This window comes from Mus caroli, unplaced genomic scaffold (genome assembly GCF_978045245.1).
Source record: "Mus caroli unplaced genomic scaffold, Mus_caroli_1 scaffold_4, whole genome shotgun sequence".
Classification (NCBI taxonomy): Eukaryota; Metazoa; Chordata; class Mammalia; order Rodentia; family Muridae; genus Mus; species Mus caroli.
The window spans coordinates 95,757,586-95,773,451 of NW_028227259.1; the positions used below are offsets into that span (position 1 = coordinate 95,757,586).

General features: G+C 40.9%; 1 protein-coding gene across 3 annotated transcripts in view; it reads right to left on the bottom strand.

Annotated features, from left to right (window-relative positions):
• The window catches only part of Cdkl2 (cyclin dependent kinase like 2), a 40,531-nt gene that overhangs the window by 15,073 nt on the left and 9,592 nt on the right, over positions 1-15,866 (bottom strand). For all 3 annotated transcript variants that reach the window (XM_021163243.3, XM_021163247.3, XM_021163244.3), the window contains exons 6-7: positions 15,533-15,678; positions 3,780-3,868 (exon numbers count right to left, since the gene is read on the bottom strand). In XM_021163243.3, the coding sequence (XP_021018902.1) occupies positions 3,780-3,868; positions 15,533-15,678 (235 nt within the window). The remainder of the gene's footprint in view (positions 1-3,779; positions 3,869-15,532; positions 15,679-15,866) is intronic.

Genomic DNA, 15,866 nt, shown 5'->3' on the forward strand with positions numbered 1-15,866 from the left:
TGTGACAAGAACCACAGGCTGCATTGGTTGTCTTAAGGAAGCATTCAAATGGTGACCCAAGTACAAGTCAAGCCACACGCATTCTTCACTTAAATGACTAACAGGAAAAACATGCTTATTCAGATGGGAATGTGGCAAATATTCTGCTTTGAAAATGAACAAGGTGAGCTACTCACTGCAAGGAAATCAACTGAAAATAGTTCTGTAAACAATAAAATTCAAATTTCCATGTGAAAAATTACAATTCAGTTAACTTGGGATCTTAGTGGTCTTTCAATAATTCTAAAGTTTTCTAGTAAAATGAAGTATACTTTTTTAATATTATATAAAGAAACATACCTACATTTTTAAGGTCCGCATAATTCAACATTACCAATATGCTTCAAATGGTGAGAATATAGCATAAAAGCATGCAGACAAAACATCAGGTCAGAAGATCAGACAAAAATAGATTTAATGCAAGAGAGACAGCAAAGTTCATTGCCATGGTTTAAATTCCACACTGAGCCGGCCATTTAGAAACTATCAGAGGGGAATGGAGGGAGGACTCAGCAGTTCCGAGGGGACTGGAGGGAGGACTCAGCAGTTCCGAGCGAGCACTTGCTGCTTTCCAGAGGCCCACACCAGATTCCCAGCAACCGCCTCAGGCAGAACAACTGCCTAAGCCTTCAGCTCCACAGCATCTAATACAATCTTCCAGCCCCTGTGAGCACACACATATGACAGACAGGCAGATACACGACACACACACATACACACACAAATCAATATAAATAAAAATAAAATAAACTTTAAGTTAAGGAATACTACAGCTAAGCAGGGCATCATCCACCTGTCAATCCCAGCACTCATCAGGCCAAGGCAGGAGAAGCCAAGGCAGAGGCTATGTAGTGAGTTTCAGACCAGACGAAGTACAATGCAAGACACTGCCTTGAATAATGAAAAATAAAAACAAGGAAGGGAAAGAAGAACAGAGGACAAAAAGATAGAAGGAGGGAATTGCAACTGCCAAGTTCTGGTATACTATCTAAGTTTGACATAGAATCAAAGAATACTAAGTTACCTCAAAAGACTATTAAAAATACACACACATTTGTTTCTTCAAACAAAACTAACATACATAGTTCACAAATTAATATAAAAGCAAATGTAAGAATCCAGATGTAGTGTTATTAAACTAGATTTTTAAAGAGATATGCAAAATGGCAAAGCTTTAGGACAGGTGAGATAGCTCAGCAGTTAAGAACCCATGCTGCTCTTGTAGAACTTCTGAGTTTGGTTCCCAGCATCAATGTCAGGAAGCTTACCATTGCCTCTAACACCAGCTTCACATCTTCTGCCCTCCTGTGACCTCCAAGAGTACCTTTATTTATGTGCACATACACAAATCCAGCCACACATGGAAACACATAAATAGACAGACAGACAGATAGATATAGATATAGATATAGATATAGATATAGATATAGATATAGATATAGATATAGATATAGATATAGATATAGATATAGATACTTGGAGAAGCACCCACAGACACTGAGGCAGTACTAGCACCCACAAGACTGATATATCAAGGACTTAGCACAGTAGCAGCAAGACCACTGGACCTGGTGTAGCATGAGTCTGGCAGCAACAGGAAATGGCAACTGCACAGTTGCAGCAACACCACAGAGTTCAGTGACCTGAATTAACGCTCGGTGTCACCACATGAAGACAGAAAAGAGTCTGTTTCATGAAATCCAGCAGTTCCAGTTTAATAGGTACAGGAACCACCTGGGGATTTCATAGGATGCAGAAGGCTGATGTCCTGCAAAGGGAGTAATAACAAGTAAGCCTGTGTACTGGCTAGTTTTGTGTCAACTTGACACAGCTGGAGTTATCACAGAGAAAGGACCTTCAGTTGAGGAAATGCCTCCATGAGATACAACTGTAAGGCATTTTCTCAATTAGTGATCAAGGGGGAAGGGCCACTTGTGAGTGGGACCTTCTCTGGGCTGTTAGTCTTGGGTTCTATAAGAGAGCAGACTGAGCAAGCCAGAGGAAGCAAGCCAGTAAAGAACATGCCTCCATGGCCTCTGCATCAGCTCCTGCTTCCTGACTTGCTTGAGTTCCAGTCCTGACTTCCTTGGTGATGAACAGCAATGTGGAAGTGTAAGCCAAATAAACCCTTTCCTCCCCAACCTGCTTCTTGGTCATGATGTTTGTGCAAAAATAGAAACCCTGACTAAGACAAATTGGTACCAGAAGTGGGGTATTACTGTGACAGTCTGACCATATTTTGGGGAGGACTGCGGAAGGACTTTGGAACTTTGGGCTAGAAGATCTATTCGGTATTAAGAACTCTGTGGGATGTTGTGTAGGAGCTTGGAAGATAATGTTGAGAACAGTGCAGAAGATGGAGGCCTGGCTTGTGAAATTTCAGAGGGAAAATTAAAGACTCTTTTCAGGGCCATTGCTATTTTGGAGTTTGATTATTCTGTGGTTCTGGTTAGCTGGGGCTGAAGAATCAGCTGTGATTAACAAGATACCAGAACTACTAAAGCAAAATCTTTCCATTACTGGGGCTATTGATGCTGGTTAGCTGCAACTAAGAAATTAACAGTGATTAAGAAGAGACCAGCATCATTGAGGTGACATCTTCTGGGAAGTGTTTTCTGAAAGCACAAAGAGGCTGAGATAGCCAAGGTTTTACTCCTGCTGCAGCGGGACTTGGTAATGTGTAAGTGTCACCCAGGTGGTACTGGTTTTGAAGGCATGAAGGGGTCATGCAGAGCAGCTGAGGCTCGACACTGTGAGAGGCCATGGAAGGCCATTGGTGAATGTGCAGCCTCAGTTGCAATTGACAGCCCAGTACTAAAGTGATCATGCAGTGTTTTGGAGATGCCAGTACCATGAGATGACCACCAAGAGCAGCAGCAGTGGAGTACAGGCATCTGGAGCCTAGAAGACGACATGTGTGCCTAAAAGGGCATGGCTGGAGAAGTTACCCAAGCCCTTAGAGGAGCCCAGAAGATTGTGAGTTGGATCCCAGACACTGGACAGTTGGAGTTTAATTTTTGCTTTTGATTGTGACTGTGCCCTGATATTTTCCCTCTTGAAGGAAGAAACTATTTTAGTGGAGCCCACAGTTAAGAGACTTTTAATTGTAAAAAGACTTTGGATTTTAAAAGAGATGGATATTTTAAAGAGACTGAAATTTTAAGAATATGTAAAGACTGTGGGACTTTTAAAGTTATTTGGATCTTCGGGATGAATAAGAATGTAAAGTTTGAGGCTTACTAGTGATGTGTTTGTGTGTCAAGTTGACAAGGGGTCAATTGTACTGGCTAATTTTTTGTCAACTTGACACAGCTGGAGTTATCACAGAGAAAGGACCTTCAGTTGAGGAAATGCCTCCATGAGATACAACTGTAAGGCATTTTCTCAATTAGTTATCAAGAGGGAAAGGCCCCTTGTGGGTGGGACCATCTCTGGACTGTTAGTCTTGGGTTCTATAAGAGCAGGCTGAGCAAGCCAGGGAAGGCAAGCCAGTAAAGAACATCCCTCCATGGCCTCTACATCAGCTCCTGCTTCCTGACCTGTTTGAGTTCCAGTCCTGACTTCCTTGGTGATGAACAGCAGTATGGAAATGTAAGCCAAATAAACCCTTTCCTCCCCAACTTGCTTCTTGGTCATGATGTTTGTGCAGGAATAGAAACCCTGACTAAGACAGCCTGGCTGTGGAGCCTTCCCTTTGACCCTGGTCCTCACAGCCTGCAGAGCACAGGCCAGTACTGTACCTCTCAGCAAATCCATCCATTTGAAAGAAGTCATGTCGCAGAAGGTCAGCACAGAAGGGTCTTTTGTCTGGGTCAATGTGCAAGCATTTCTGAAAAATCAAGAACACATACAAGTCTTCTTCAAGAATAGCTGTCTAGAGTTAGGTGTCTTCTTTACAGCCAGTAAACAGAATAAGGCACAAATCACAATAGTGGCCACCAGTGGTGTTTGTATCACAAAAACAGACCCAGCAGGCACTCAGTACCTATAGATGCAAATAAATGCACAAATCACTAAGAAGCAGTCGTTCCAAAAAAAAAAAAAAAAATGATTCTGGCCTCTATCTCTACTATCTGTCTATACAAAATACAGGCAGCAGAACAAGTTAGATTTCACTAGTGGGGGTTACACAACACAACCTGGTTCCTTTAACCAGGTTTAAACAAAAGAGATTAAATAAGTATAAGAGCAACTGCCAGCTGTAATAGTACATACTTATTTTCCCAACACTTGGGACACTGAGGAACGGGTTAGAGGTTCAAGGCCAGTCTAGGTAACATAGCAACACCTTATCCAAAAACATAAGACAAAGCAAACAAAAACAACATCAACCAATGGCAACTTAGAAGTTTTCCTGGTTTTGGTTTTTAAAAAATTAAATTTAGGGGGCTGGTGAGATGGCTCAGTAGGTAAGAGTACCAACTGCTCTTCTGAAGTTCAAATCCTAGCAACCACATGGTGGCTCAAAACCATCCGTAATGAGATCTGATGCCCTCTTCTGGAGTGTCTGAAGACAGCTACAGTGTACTTAACATATAATAAATAAATAAATCTTTTTTAAAAATTACATTTATTGTCATGAATCTGTGTGTAGGGGTGTGTGTGTGTGTGTGTGTGTGTGTGTGTGTGTGTCTTGTGTGCAGGCACACAGGCACCGTGCACTTGTGGAGGTCAGAGGATACCTGCAGGAGTTGGCCTTCTCCTTTCTCCATATAGCTCTCAGGGACTGAACCCAGGTCAGCAAGTGTCAGAGCTTTATCTGCTGAATCATCTATAAATTTTCTTTATATCTATGGTGGTTTGAATACTCTTAGCCATGGGGAATGACACTATTAGGAAGTGTGGCTTTGTTAGAGGAAGTATGTCCAAGGAAAGGTGAGCCTTGAGGTCTCCAAGCCCTTCTCCTGGCTGCCTGCGAAAGACAGTCTCCTCCTTTGGATCAAGATGTAGAACTCTCTTTTCCTCCAGCATCAAGTCTGCCTGCACACTGCCATTCTTCCCACCATGATGATAACAGACTAAGCCTCTGAAACTCTAAGCCAGCCCCAATTAAATGTTTGTCTTTATAAGAGTTGCCTTGGTCATGGTGTCTCTTCACAGCCATAAAACCCTAACTAAGACAATACCTAATTTAAATTATCAAAGAAATTATAGCAGGATACGGTGGTGCATGCCTTTAATTCAGCACTCACTGTTAATTCCAGCACTTGGAAGAATTTCTTTTCTAGGATTTATTTGTTTATGTGAAGACACTGTAGCTGTCTTCAGGCACACCAAAGGACGGTACTGGATTCTATTACAGATGTTTACGAGTTGTCATTCTATTACAGATGTTTACGAGTTGTCATGTGGTTGCTAGGAATTGAACTCAGAACCTCTGGAAGACCAATCAGTGCTCTTAACCATTGAGCCATCTCTCCAGCACCTGTGAGACTTAGGCCAGCTTAGCTTACACAGTGAATTATAGGCCAGCCAAAACTACATAGTAAAAATTTTTTGGCGGGGTGGGGTGGGGTGGTGGTGGTGGAGTCTGAGACAGGGCTTCTCTTTGTAGCCTTGGCTGTTCTGGAACTCACAACTTAAAACAGGCAGACCTCCAACTCAGAGATCCACCTGCCTCTGCCTCCTGAGTGCTGAGATTAAAGGAGTGTGCCACCACCTCCCAGATAACACCTTGTATTGAAAGAAAGAAATAAAAGAAAGAAAGAGAGAGAGAGAGAGAAGGAGGGAGGGAAGAAGGAAGGGAAGAAAGAAAGAGAGGTAGGAAGGGAGATAGGGAGAAAGAGAGGGAGGGAGGAAGGAAGGGAGGATGAGAGGGAGGCTAAGAGATGGCTCAGTGGTTAAGAGAACTGAGTATTCTTCAGAGGACAAAGGTTCTATTCTCAACACCCACACAGCAATTCACAACCACCTGTAACTCTGGTACCAGGAAAACCTATGTCCTAGTCTACCTTCCATTGGTACTGAACATACATGGTGCACAGATATACATGCCAGAAAAACACCCAGAAACATAGAAATCTAAAAAAAATTAAAAAAAAAAAAAAAAAAAAAAAGCTGGGCATGGCAGCATACTACTTTAATTCCAGCACTCAGGAGACAGAAGCAGGGGGATTTGGAGGCCAGCTTGGTCTACACAGAGAGTTCCAAGGCAGCCAGGGCTATACAGAGAGACCTTGTCTCAAAAAACTAAAAACAAAACAACAAACAAACAAATAAAACAACCTCCTCCAAACCAAATTTAAAACAAAACAAAACAAAAGAACAATTAAGCCTGGTAGTTTCGGTGAATACCTTTAATTCCAGAACTCAGGAGGCAGAGGAAGGTGAATCTAGGCCAGCCTGGTCTACAAAGTGAATACCAGGACTTCCAAGGCTACACAGAGAAACCTTGCCTTAGGAAAAAAAAAGAAAGGGAGGGAGGAAGGGAGGGAAAGAAAACAAATTATAACTTTGGCAACTGATTTTATGACCTTAAGAAATTATTATTTGCTGATTAAAATTTAGATAACCAAATGCCAGTTGAAGTGTGGGGGTGCACACCTGTAACTCCAGTCTGCAATACCCAGAGGCAGGAGCACTGAGGCAAGCTGGAGGCAGCCTGGGCCACATAGTGTCATCTTGTCCCAACAGCAACAAAAGAGCACACACTGTAAACTCTTGAGGGCATAAGCTACTGCAGAACAACGGAAAGAGCCCTCTCTGTCACTGCCACTATGCCAGGTGCTTCATGCAGATGACTTCACTAAACAAGGTCTTGCTCTCATCCACTGAAATCCCTCAACACCAATAAAAACAGAACAGATTCTGTAAATACTTTTAGTTCTGCAGTTGATTCTGAAACTTTTACTATATAATTCGCTTCAAGGCACTCCAAAAAAAAAGGAGAAGGTAGTGTGAAGTTAAACAAGATTGCTATCCAAGAGCTGGTCACAGGTAAAGCTAGATCCATCAGCCCTATGCTGCCTCTACCCTTCTGCTCTCGGCTACAAGGGTATATCAGAGACTGCAGAAAGGGCTCAGCAGTCAAGAGTACAAGGATCTGAGTTTGTTTCACAGTCCTGCCCCATTCCCACTGGGCAGCTCACAACTGCCTGGAACTCCAGTGCCAGGGAACCCAGTGCCTCCAGCCTTGGTGGGCACCATCACTAGTGTGTACATACCCAAACACACATGCACATAACTAAAAATAAAACAGTCGTGCAGTGGTGGCACATGCCCTTAATCCCAGCACTCAGGAGGCAGAGACAGACAGACGGATCTCTGTGAGTTCAAGGCCAGCCTGGTCCATAGAGCAGTTCCAGGACAGCCAGGCCTACACAGAGAAACAAAAAATATCTGAAACAAAATGTTAAGATTTTATGATTCTAAAGGGATGTATAGTAAACAACCGTTTAAACTTCCTTCTTTTTAAATCTCTTTAAAAAAAAAAAAAGATGGTCTCAGAAAAAACATTTAATTTATTAGAGGATTAGCAAGAAAGGAAGACATGTATCATCCTATAAACTTACTATAACTCATTATTATCTCCGAGTGTGGGTGGGTGGTATGTGGAAGCCCAACACTGATGTGTTTACCCAACACTCAAGTGTTTGGTTTTTGTTTTTTAAATCACTCTGCACCTTGCATCTTTGAAACAGTGTCTCATTGAATCTGGAACTCACCAACTGGGCTAGTCTGTAGGGACCTCCCTGTCTCCCCAGGCCTCAACTCCCTGACCCCTGAAGGGAAGTTACAGACACACCCAGTGTCTTAGTTTCCTTTCCTGTTTCTGTGATATAAAAGAGCAATTTAAGGGGAAGGGGACTTATTTTAGCTCATAATTCAAGGCACAGTACATCATGATGAAGAAGTCAAGACACCAGGAGCTTGAAGCAGTCAATCATACATCCACGGTTGGAAGAGAGTAAAAATACATGCATGTTAGTGTTGAGCTTGCTTTTTCCATTCTTAAGGTCCAGGATCCCTGCCTAGGGAATGGTGGTACCCACAGTGAGAGGGTCTTTTTACCACAACTAATGTAGTCACCCTAAACATGCTAAGAGACCCTTCTCCCAATGATTTCAGATGCTCTGAAGTCTGACAGCACTAACCATCACACCTGCTTTTATGCACACACTTTGCTGACAGCCATTTTTCTAACCCCTATCTAAACTTTTCTTAGTGAGTTAAAGACAGCAAAATCATCAAGTACATGGTTGGACGAGCCTGGCATTTTAAGGATACTGTTTTGCAGTACCCTGAAAAATTAGTAATAATAACTTTCTGAACTAACAGTGTTAAAGGGTCAACTCTCAGAGACAAGGTAATGCAATAGAAATCCCTAGTTTCTACTAGATACAAACAAAAGCATCAGTCACTTGTAAATTAGCTTCAACAAATCCAATGTGTAAGCAAAATGTCTTGATGATAGCACTGACTACGAGCCTATGAATTTATGCCCCTACATAATAATGTTCCTAATTATTTACATAATAATGTTCCTAATATTTACATTTATTTCTCTTATTTTAGTTTTTATGTCTATTTAAAATAGTTTTTATGTTTTTAAATGAGAATGTTTTCAAACTTAGAACATGTTAGAAATCTTCTCTGAAATTTTAAGACAAATAAAAATTTCAGGCTCTGCAAAGCTTTGACCCTACACAAAGAACTATAAGCAACTAAGGAATGCTGAGAGCCAAAGACACAGTTTTCCCCAAGGAAGAGCACATCAACTGGGTGTTTAATACCAAACGGTCAGCCCTAAAACCACATGAGTAACATTATACAGACTAAGCAGGTTATATTTATAAATTATACATATACATATATACACACATACATATAATAGCAACTAATGAAAAAAGATGCCGCGGTCAGAAAAGCACCGGGGTAGCTAGGGCGCAGGGTCGGCTGACACTCACCAGCTACCCACAACACCCGCCACAGGATCTTAAGACTTCTGGAGAGTGGAACACAGCTTCTGCTCCAATCCAATTGCGCGCGGGACCTGAGACTGCATTAGTTAGGGAAGCAGAAACCGGCCTGAGTAGGACCACAGGCCTCTTCCGTCAGCACCGGAATACTGCCAGCTACCCACGACCCCCGCCACAGGATTTTGAGACTGCTGGTGAGTGGAACACAGCTTCTGCTCCAATCTTTAAACAGTGACAACAACAACAACTAACCCCAGAGATTACCAGATGGCGAAAGGTAAACGTAATAATCTTACTAACAGAAACCAAGACCACTCACCATCATCAGAACCCAGCACTCCCACTTCGCCCAGTCCAGGGCACCCCAACACACCGGAAAAGCTAGACACGGATCTAAAAGCATATCTCCTGATGATGGTAGAGGACTTCAAGAAGGACTTTAATAACACACTTAAAGAAATACAGGAGAACACTGCTAAACAGGTAGAAGACATTAAAGAGGAAGCACAAAAATCCCTTAAAGAATTGCAGGAGAACACTGCTAAAGAGTTACAAATCCTTAAAGAAACACAGGATAACCTAATCAAACAGGTAGAAGTCCTTAATGAAAAACAGGAAAACACATCCAAACAGATGATGGAAATGAACAAAACCATACTAGACATAAAAAGGGAAGTAGACACAATAAAGAAAACCCAAAATGAGGCAACACTGGAGATAGAAACCCTAGGAAAGAAATCTGGAAACAAAGATACCAGCATCAGCAACAGAATACAAGAGATGGAAGAGAGAATCTCAGGTGCAGAAGATTCCATAGAGAATATCGGCACAACAATCAAGGAAAATGTAAAATGCAAAAAGATCCTAACTCAAAACATCCAAGAAATACAGGACACAATGAGAAGACCAAACCTACGGATAATAGGAGTGGATGAGAATGAAGATTTTTCAACTCAAAGGACCAGCAAACATCTTCAACAAAATTATAGAAGAAAACTTCCCAAATCTAAAGAAAGAGATGCCCATGAACATACAAGAAGCCTACAGAACTCCAAATAGACTGGACCAGAAAAGAAATACCTCCCGACACATTATAATCAGAACAACAAATGCTCTAAATAAAGATAGAATACTAAAAGCAGTAAGAGAAAAAGGCCAAGTAACATATAAAGGCAAGCCTATCAGAATTACACCAGATTTTTCACCAGAGACTATGAAAGCCAGAAGATCCTGGACGGATGTTATACAGACACTAAAAGAACACAAATTCCAGCCCAGGCTACTATACCCAGCCAAACTCTCAATTAACATAGATGGAGAAACCAAAGTATTCCACGACAAAACCAAATTCACACATTATCTCTCCACGAATCCAGCCCTTCAAAGGATAATAACAGAAAAAAACCAATACAAGGACAGGAACCACGCCCTAGAAACAACAAGAAGGTAATCCCTCAACAAACCTAAAAGAAGACAGCCACAAGAACAGAATGCCAACTTTAACAACAAAAATAACAGGAAACAACAATTACTTTTCCTTAATATCTCTTAATATCAATGGACTCAACTCCCCGATAAAAAGACATAGACTAACAAACTGGCTACACAAACAAGACCCAACATTTTGCTGCTTACAGGAAACTCATCTCAGAGAAAAAGATAGACACTACCTCAGAATGAAAGGCTGGAAAACAATTTTCCAAGCAAATGGTATGAAGAAACAAGCTGGAGTAGCCATTCTAATATCTGATAAGATTGACTTCCAACCCAAAGTCATTAAAAAAGACAGGGAGGGACACTTCATACTCATCAAAGGTAAAATCCTCCAAGAGGAAATATCAATCCTGAATATCTATGCTCCAAATACAAAGGCAGCCACATTCATTAAAGAAACTTTAGTAAATCTCAAAGCACACATTGCACCTCATACAATAATAGTGGGAGACTTCAACACACCACTTTCACCAATGGACAGATCATGGAAACAGAAACTAAACAGGGACACAGAGAAACTAAGAGAAATTATGAATCAAATGGATCTGGCAGATATCTACAGAACATTCTATCCTAAAACAAAAGGATATACCCTCTTCTCAGCACCTCATGGTACCTTCTCCAAAATTGACCACATAATTGGTCACAAAACAGGCCTCAACAGATACAAAAATATTGAAATTGTCCCATGCATCCTATCAGATCACCATGGACTAAGGCTGATCTTCAATAACAAAATAAATAATAGAAAGCCAACCTTCACGTGGAAACTGAACAACACTCTTCTCAATGATAACTTGGTCAAGGAAGGAATAAAGAAAGAAATTAAGGACTTTTTAGAGTTCAATGAAAATGAAGCCACAACATACCCAAACTTATGGGACGCAATGAAAGCATTTCTAAGAGGAAAACTCATAGCTCTGAGTGCCTCCAAAAGGAAACTAGAGAGAGCAAACATTAGCAGCTTGACAACATACCTAAAAGCACTTGAACAAAAGGAAGCAAATTCACCCAAGAGGAGTAGACGGCAGGAAATAATCAAACTCAGGGGCGAAATCAACCAAGTGGAAACAAGAAAAACTATTCAAAGAATCAACCAATCAAGGAGCTGGTTCTTTGAGAAAATCAACAAGATAGATAAACCCTTAGCCAGACTCACTAGAGGGCACAGGGAAAGCATCCTAATTAACAAAATCAGAAATGAAAAGGGAGACATAACAACAGATCCTGAAGACATCCAAAACACCATCAGATCCTTCTACCAAAGGCTATACTCAACAAAACTGGAGAACCTGGATGAAATGGAGAAGTTCCTAGACAGATACCAGGTACCAAAGTTGAATCAAGATCAGGTTAATGATCTAAACAGCCCTATATCCCCCAAAGAAATAGCAGCAGTCATTAATAGTCTCCCAACTAAAAAAAGCCCAGGACCAGATGGGTTTAGTGCAGAGTTCTATCAGACCTTCAAAGAAGATCTAATCCCAGTTCTTCACAAACTATTCCACAAAATAGAAACAGTAGGTACTCTACCCAACTGATTCTATGAAGCTACAATTACTCTGATACCTAAACCACAAAAAGACCCAACAAATATAGAAAACTTCAGACCAATATCCCTTATGAATATTGATGCAAAAATCCTCAATAAAGTTCTTGCTAATCGAATCCAAGAACACATCAAAACAATCATCCATCCTGACCAAGTAGGTTTCATTCCAGGGATGCAGGGATGGTTCAATATACGGAAATCCATCAACGTAATCCAGTATATAAACAAACTCAAAGACAAAAACCACATGGTCATCTCGTTAGATGCGGAAAAAGCATTTGACAAGATCCAACACCCATTCATGATAAAAGTCTTGGAAAGATCAGGAATTCAAGGCCCATACCTAAACATGATAAAAGCAATCTACAGCAAACCAGTAGCCAACATCAAAGTAAATGGTGAGAAGCTTGAAGCAATCCCTCTAAAATCAGGGACTAGACAAGGCTGTCCACTTTCTCCATACCTATTCAACATTGTACTTGAAGTCCTAGCCAGAGCAATTCGACAACAAAAGGAGATCAAAGGGATACAAATTGGAAAAGATGAAGTCAAAATATCACTCTTTGCAGATGATATGATAGTATATATAAGTGACCCTAAAAATTCCACCAGAGAACTCCTAAGCCTGATAAACAGCTTCGGTGAAGTAGCTGGATATAAAATTAACTCAAACAAATCAATGGCCTTTCTCTACACAAAGAATAAACAGGCTGAGAAAGAAATTAGGGAAACAACACCCTTCTCAATAGTCACAAATAATATAAAATATCTTGGCGTGACTCTAACTAAGGAAGTGAAAGATCTGTATAATAAAAACTTCAAGTCTCTGAAGAAAGAAATTATAGAAGATCTCAGAAGATGGAAAGATCTCCCATGCTCATGGATTGGCAGGATCAACATTGTAAAAATGGCTATCTTGCCAAAAGCAATCTACAGATTCAATGCAATCCCCATCAAAATTCCAAATCAATTCTTCAACGAAATAGAAAGTGCAATCTGCAAATTCATCTGGAATAACAAAAAACCTAGGATAGCAAAAACTCTTCTCAAGGATAAAAGAACCTCTGGTGGAATCACCATGCCGGACCTAAAGCTCTACTACAGAGCAATTGTGATAAAAACTGCATGGTACTGGTATAGTGACAGACAAATAGACCAATGGAATAGAATTGAAGACCCAGAAATGAACCCACACACCTACGGTCACTTGATCTTCGACAAGGGAGCTAAAAACATCCAGTGGAAGAAAGACAGCATTTTCAACAAATGGTGCTGGCACAACTGGTTGTTAACATGTAGAAGAATGCGAATCGATCCATTCCTATCTCCTTGTACTAAGGTCAAGTCTAAGTGGATCAAGGAACTTCACATAAAACCAGAGACACTGAAACTTATAGAGGAGAAAGTGGGGAAAAGCCTTGAAGATATGGGCACAGGGGAAAACTTCCTGAATAGAACAGTAATGGCTTGTGCTGTAAGATCGAGAATTGACAAGTGGGACCTCATGAAACTGCAAAGCTTCTGCAAGGCTAAAGACACCATCAATAAGACAAAAAAAAAACACCAACAGATTGGGAAAGGATCTTCACCTATCCTAAATCAGATAAGGGACTAATATCCAATATATATAAAGAACTCAAGAAGGTGGACTCCAGAAAGTCAAATAACCCCATTAAAAAATGGGGCTCAGAACTGAACAAAGAATTCTCACCTGAGGAATACCGAATGGCAGAGAAGCACCTGAAAAAATGTTCAACATCCTTAATCATCAGGGAAATGCAAATCAAAACAACCCTGAGATTCCACCTCACACCAGTCAGAATGGCTAAGATCAAAAATTCAGGTGACAGCAGATGCTGGCGAGGATGTGGAGAAAGAGGAACACTCCTCCATTGTTGGTGGGATTGCAAGCTTGTACAACCACTCTGGAAATCAGTCTGGCGGTTCCTCAGAAAATTGGACATAGTACTACTGGAGGATCCAGCAATACCTCTCCTGGGCATATATCCAGAAGATGTCCCAACCGGTAAAAAGGACACATGCTCCACTATGTTCATAGCAGCCCTATTTATAATAGCCAGAAGCTGGAAAGAACCCAGATGTCCCTCAACAGAGGAATGGATACAGAAATTATGGTACATTTACACAATGGAGTACTACTCAGCTATTAAAAAGAATGAATTTATGAAATTCCTAGCCAAATGGATGGACCTGGAGGGCATCATCTTGAGTGAAGTAACACAATCACAAAAGTACTCACACAATATGTATTCACTGATAAGTGGATATTAGCCCAAAACTTAGGATACCCAAGATATAAGATACAATTTGCTAAACGCATGAAACTCAAGAAGAATGAAGACCAAAGTGTGGACACTGTGCCCCTTCTTAGAATTGGGAACAAAACACCCAGGGAAGGAATTACAGAGACAAAGTTCGTAGCTGTGATGAAAGGATGGACCATTTAGAGACTGCCGTATCCAGGGATCCATCCCATAATCAGCTTCTAAACGCTGATTGCATAAGATTTTGCTTAAAGGACCCAAATTTAGCTGTCTCTTGTGAGAAGATGCCGGCGCCTAGCAAACACAGGAGTGGATGTTCACAGTCAGCTATTGGATGTATCACAGGGCTCCCAATGGAGAAGCTAGAGAAAGTACCCAAGGAGCTAAAGGGATCTGCAACCCTATTGTTGGAACAACATGATGTACTAACCAGAACCCCGGAGCTCTTGTCTCTAGCTGCATATGTATCGAAAGATGGCCTAGTCGGCCATCAATGGAAAGAGAGGCCCATTGGACTTGCAAACTTTATATGCCCCAATATAGGGGAATGCCAGGGCCAAAAGAATGGGAATGGGTGGGTAGGGAAGTGGGGGGCGCTATGGGGGACTTTTGGGATAGCATTGGAAATGTAATTGAGGAAAATATGTAATAAAAATATTAAAAATTAAAAATTAAAAAAAAAAAGAAAAAAGATGCCAAGAATTTGAATCTGAAAGAGAACAAGGAAGATTCTGAGAGTGGGAAGGGAAGGGAGAAATGATGTAATTATATTACAGTCTCAAAAATAAAAGAAAAAAACTTCAGGCTTTTATTTCTGAAGTACGTCTGGCAATGTAATGAATTATTTAAACCTTTTCTTAGCATACAAAATTTTAAAACATCTGAGGAAATTATTGACCTAAAAGATCAAGTGGGGGGGGGGGCTGGAGAGATGGCTCAGTGGTTAAGAGCACTGACTGCACTTCCAAAGGTCCTGAGTTCAAACCCCAGCAACCACATGGTGGCTCACAACCATCTGTAATGAGATCTGACACCCTCTTCTGGTGTGTCTGAAGACAGCAACAGTGTAGTTACATATAATAAATAAATATTTTCTAAAAAAATAAAAAAAGATCAAATAGGAAAGCCGGGAGGAAGGGAGAGATAGAGACAGAGAGAGAGAGAGAAAGAGAGTGGAGACATACATGAACCACTCTCTCTACTATGGAAATTCCCTACCACACAGAAGGAAAAGGTACAATTACCTTTGCTAAACTGATCACAACTTCAGGGAGCTTAGGATAACGGCTCTCCAGAGGTTCTGCTTCTGCATCTTTGACCTCAGGCAACCTTACTCCAGCAAACACAGGATTTTTATAAAATAGCTCCTGGTGTCTTGGAATTAAATTACCTAGGAGGAAAACAGGCATGCACATTCGTTAGTACAGATGACAGAAACAGTGGAGCCAGGCTGCGGAGCGTAAGTCTCTCAGCAAGGTCAACCTAAGGAAGACAAACCTGCTAGCACAGGGGCACTTGGAAGTCTTCATAGTATCTTGACACAAGAACAATGAAATGAACACTGACTTTTGAAACATA